Raw genomic sequence first — 4,092 nt, 5'->3', positions numbered from 1 at the left:
AGGCACCCCGAGGAAGCTTACTGGAGAGGATCGTGACCATATCTACGATACTATACAAGAAAATCCTTCAATATTGATCGAAGATCTACTTGGAGAGATAGATTATAAGGTCCACCGCCAGTCAATTTGGCGCCTCACCCATGAAATGGGTCTCCGAAAATGGAGGAAAATGCAGCGGCCTTCTTTAACGCCTTTACACGCCGAAAAACGCCTAAATTGGGCTCGAAGATATCAGCATTTTACGTCTACAGATTGGGCCCGTGTCTACTGGTCGGACGAATGTACGGTTGAACGTGGTATCGGACAGCGTTAAGAATGGACCTTTATACGTCCGAAAGACCAGCTTTCTCAGCATTCTGAAGGCCCTCAAGTTCAAATGGTTCCGGCGCGAGGGAAGCAAATTAAGCAGATGTTTTGGGCTGCTTTCTCTGGCCTACCGCGTCGATCAGGTCTAATTCCACTTTTCGGAGATCCTACATCTAGAAGAGGTGGTGTTTCTTCGCGTACAATTGAAGAGCTGTATCGGCGCCTCTTACCTACGCTACTTAATAGCATTAATAATAATGCTATTTTTCAGCAAGATAACGCGCCGGTACACACTGCACATATCGTACGGGACGCCCTTAATGAGATTGAATGTGAAATCATGGAATGGCCACCCTATTCACCTGATTTAAATCCCATTGAGAACCTATGGGCGCTGCTAAAAGCCGAAATATTGAAGCGTTATCCTGAGCTTATGCACCTACCAAACAACGAAGCTACGCTAGAATTACTAGTTAATGCTGCGCAAGAAGCATGGGAAACGCTAGATATTGAGATATTTCAGCATCTCTCCGAGACCATGCCACATAGGGTGGCTGATGTTATTAAGTATGATGGCTGGCATACTAGCTATTAAATTGAATTGAATTCCTGAGGTTTCTGCCAGGCAGTAATAAAAAGTGGGTCCTAGCCCGAAGTACCGGTGGTCAAATACTTTTGTTACACCACTGTATTTCGCCAAGTCAAGGTCTCTAGTTTCCGGCGTCTGAATTTTTGTACTTCACGCCGTGCAGAAACGTCAGCGGTGTGATTTAGAGCTGCGTAGTACCATCTTAATGCCTTATATTCAATCTAGCTATAATCCATGTGAGACTTAATTAGGAACAACTAGGGACACATTCTTTATGGTGCTCAAAATTCGCAGGTGCAGTATAGTTCTTGTGAATGAATGGGGTCTTGTAGTTTGGTGTCGGGATGGCTATGGAAGGCTGAACCTTGGCGAATCTTACCCAATCCCGGAACTCTGCGTTTGGGGATCGACAAGCTGTAAGGGGTCAGCCGCAAGGGATTATCGCCGTCTCACCAACGGCGCGTGGTTTATAATGCCCGTTTTGTACAACCTACATATCTCATTAGTCAATATCGAACAATGCTTGATCCGAGACTAGTAAAAGGGAATTCCAATCGCTCGACTCTACGCAGCCCTTGATCTTGGCTAAAAACAGCTCACAACGGACTGATAAAATTGAACCAATTCTAGAGTGTTTAATGGCGATCAGGCGCCCCGCCGCCAGTATACCCTGGTTGCATACATGATGACTGTGCCAAGGTCAAGAAACGAGGAATGGTAGTACAATGTCGGACTCAGAAAAAGCACCGGTGTGATAGACTTCATCGAGAGTTGTGAGTGAGAGGAAAAGTTATAAATGCAACATTATCTCCTGGTGTAAGAATATATTTCTAATCTCAGCTTCGCCGATCCAATTGAATTCTCATATCGAAAATCCCCGCTTAATCATGAGGTTTATCTCCGTCTCAGTCGCTATTGTCCTCTCGCTCGTTACTTTTGTAGCAGCATCCCCTGCTGCTGCTCCTGCTCCCGCTGAGATCGTCAAGAGGTGTGAGGTTTTCCACTGTCGCGAGGCAAATCCGTCCGCTTGCTGTTCCGACAAGTTCGGATATTGCAACAAGGATACTGCTGAATGCCACTGTGGAAAGGACTGCTTCTAAGAAGTGAAGGTAGGTTGATGAGCTGTATACATATAAGGGACTCTGATAATGACCATGTATCCTCTAGCACCTCAGCTATTCAAGCCGTGAACAATAGATCAGCTTGATACAAATGCCAAGAGACAACTCTTGGACATTGAATGATTTTTCATGATTCTATATTACGCGTGGCTTTGTGGAAATTGGAAATGACTATGTGGTTGGATTAGCAACACACGGTTTCTGAGATCTAGGTTATCGAGAGAGGTAATATCAGACCTGCACGTTTGGTTATTTCCTTTGGCATATATATTCAGCAGTTGACAAGATATACAACTACTTTGATTTTTCATCATCTTTTCGCAGTAAGGTGGACTATTGGATTACAACTAGAATATGAGGACATGTGGGATTGACACCGAAAATGACCGCTTTTGAGGCCAGAAAGGCTGCCTTTCCACCCGTAACTTTGGACGTCTAGCCTCCCCTTGACCGCCCATTACCCTGTAACACCTCTATTCTGCACCCGCCTAGCACTTTTAGTCATCCTCCGGTCCTGATGTTGACGCTCGACTTGCACACTTATTCCCCTCGTTTCCACTGGCGACCAAAACGACGCCGAAAATACATGGGTGGCCATGAGTCTGTTGACACTCAGTCGGACGTCACAGGACCTCGACCGAGAAATTCTTATCTGGACCAAGCTCCAAGTTCCCAAAGACCTGGAACTGGATATCGAATGGGCTGGATTGTTTCTGCCACTGATTCGGGCCCCTGGACACGAGGGGTCTGGATGGGCAAGGTTTCAGAACTCGGACACAATTCTTCTGGTAACAGGCGAGTCATGCATCAAACGCGCAAAACTAAGCTAATTCTTTTCATCAAGAATGGAAGAGAACCTTGGACCAGAGAGAATTCATAGCCTCGCCTTCCGCTCAGGTCTATCATGAGAATCTCAAGAGTAGAGGGATAGTGGATGTGTCCTCTCATGAGACATTTTCTCGCAGATTCGAGTACCTCGACGCTCTACTGAAATCATACGTCCAATTATTCTGTATTTACTTTCCGGCACCTGTGACTGAAACCCAGAAGGCCCAAATTTTGAAGATAAAACCCATTCGTGGACCAGCCGTGTTGAAAAATCTTACGAATGATCCTAACGCGAGTCGTGAAAATCATGTTCCTGCAAAGATGTGGGCCACCCACACAGAATCTGTGGATGGCCAGGAAGCTCAGTTGATGCTGTGGCCACATTTCTGGCGGAATGCAGAACTGGCCGAGATTCGGCACCTTGGGAAATATACCAGGTCTGGTAATCGCATTATCGGTGCCAGAACCCTACAGGAGAGGTTCTGTGACCATCTAGAAGAAGTAGGACCCATAAGCTGGAGGGAAGAGTTTGTAGATTTCAAGCCTATCAACGATGTTTAAATATCTCACTTTTTTGGTTTGAAATTCTAAATTGGAGATTGGAGCTTTTGACGCTATTTATAGATAGTACTTTAAGATATCTCATACATTTAGCCCTCTAACTCTATTGATCATACCAAATCCTGCCGTACAAATATCTACACAATGAAACTAATGTGATGTATACCAAAATTAGCGAGAAAAAATAGTGAGAGATAAGCCACAAACAATGGATTTCATTAGCGCTGTCTATACAGGCGTATATAAGAAAAGAAAGGCAGCAAGGAGTACCGTTGGCGTGAAATTCTAAACGGTCACTATATAGCAGATTTGTCGATTGGGCCCAATAGACAAAATTTCTCCTTTTGTCGTTATCTCATAGTACTTCAAACCTCGAGGCTGCGCCACTCTGGAAACTCCATCGTTTATTCGCGATTTTGTCCCGTTTGGTCTGCTGGAAATACCAGTACCCCACGCTAAAGAAGACATATGTCTCGGGGTTCTGGCGTACGAAGCACATTTGGATATGAAATGCTCCAAAGAAGTTGTAATACATTACCCAAATTTCCAGATTGCACATAGAACTAGGAGGGCAATACTTTCTGCTGATACAAATGGCATAAGCCCTTGTGGGAAAGAGTTAACCGCGGCCAGGCTCTCTTGGAGACGTCAAATGTTACTAGCTTAAGCGACAATCACAGGAAGAGT

General features: G+C 44.9%; 1 protein-coding gene across 1 annotated transcript; it reads left to right on the top strand.

Annotated features, from left to right (window-relative positions):
- Positions 1-1,782: 1,782 nt before the first annotated feature.
- PENARI_c027G11068 (uncharacterized protein) lies at positions 1,783-3,405 on the top strand (the record flags this gene model as incomplete). The annotated part of the gene is made up of 3 exons (XM_022636135.1): positions 1,783-1,883; positions 2,518-2,804; positions 2,861-3,405. The coding sequence occupies 3 exons, from the start codon at positions 1,783-1,785 to the stop codon at positions 3,403-3,405; spliced, it is 933 nt and encodes a 310-aa protein (XP_022484058.1).
- Between the last annotated feature and the right edge of the window lie 687 nt (positions 3,406-4,092).

The sequence above is a fragment of the Penicillium arizonense genome (genome assembly GCF_001773325.1).
Source record: "Penicillium arizonense strain CBS 141311 chromosome Unknown PENARI_contig027, whole genome shotgun sequence".
Lineage (NCBI taxonomy): Eukaryota > Fungi > Ascomycota > Eurotiomycetes > Eurotiales > Aspergillaceae > Penicillium > Penicillium arizonense.
This window is presented reverse-complemented; position numbering and strand designations above follow the sequence as displayed.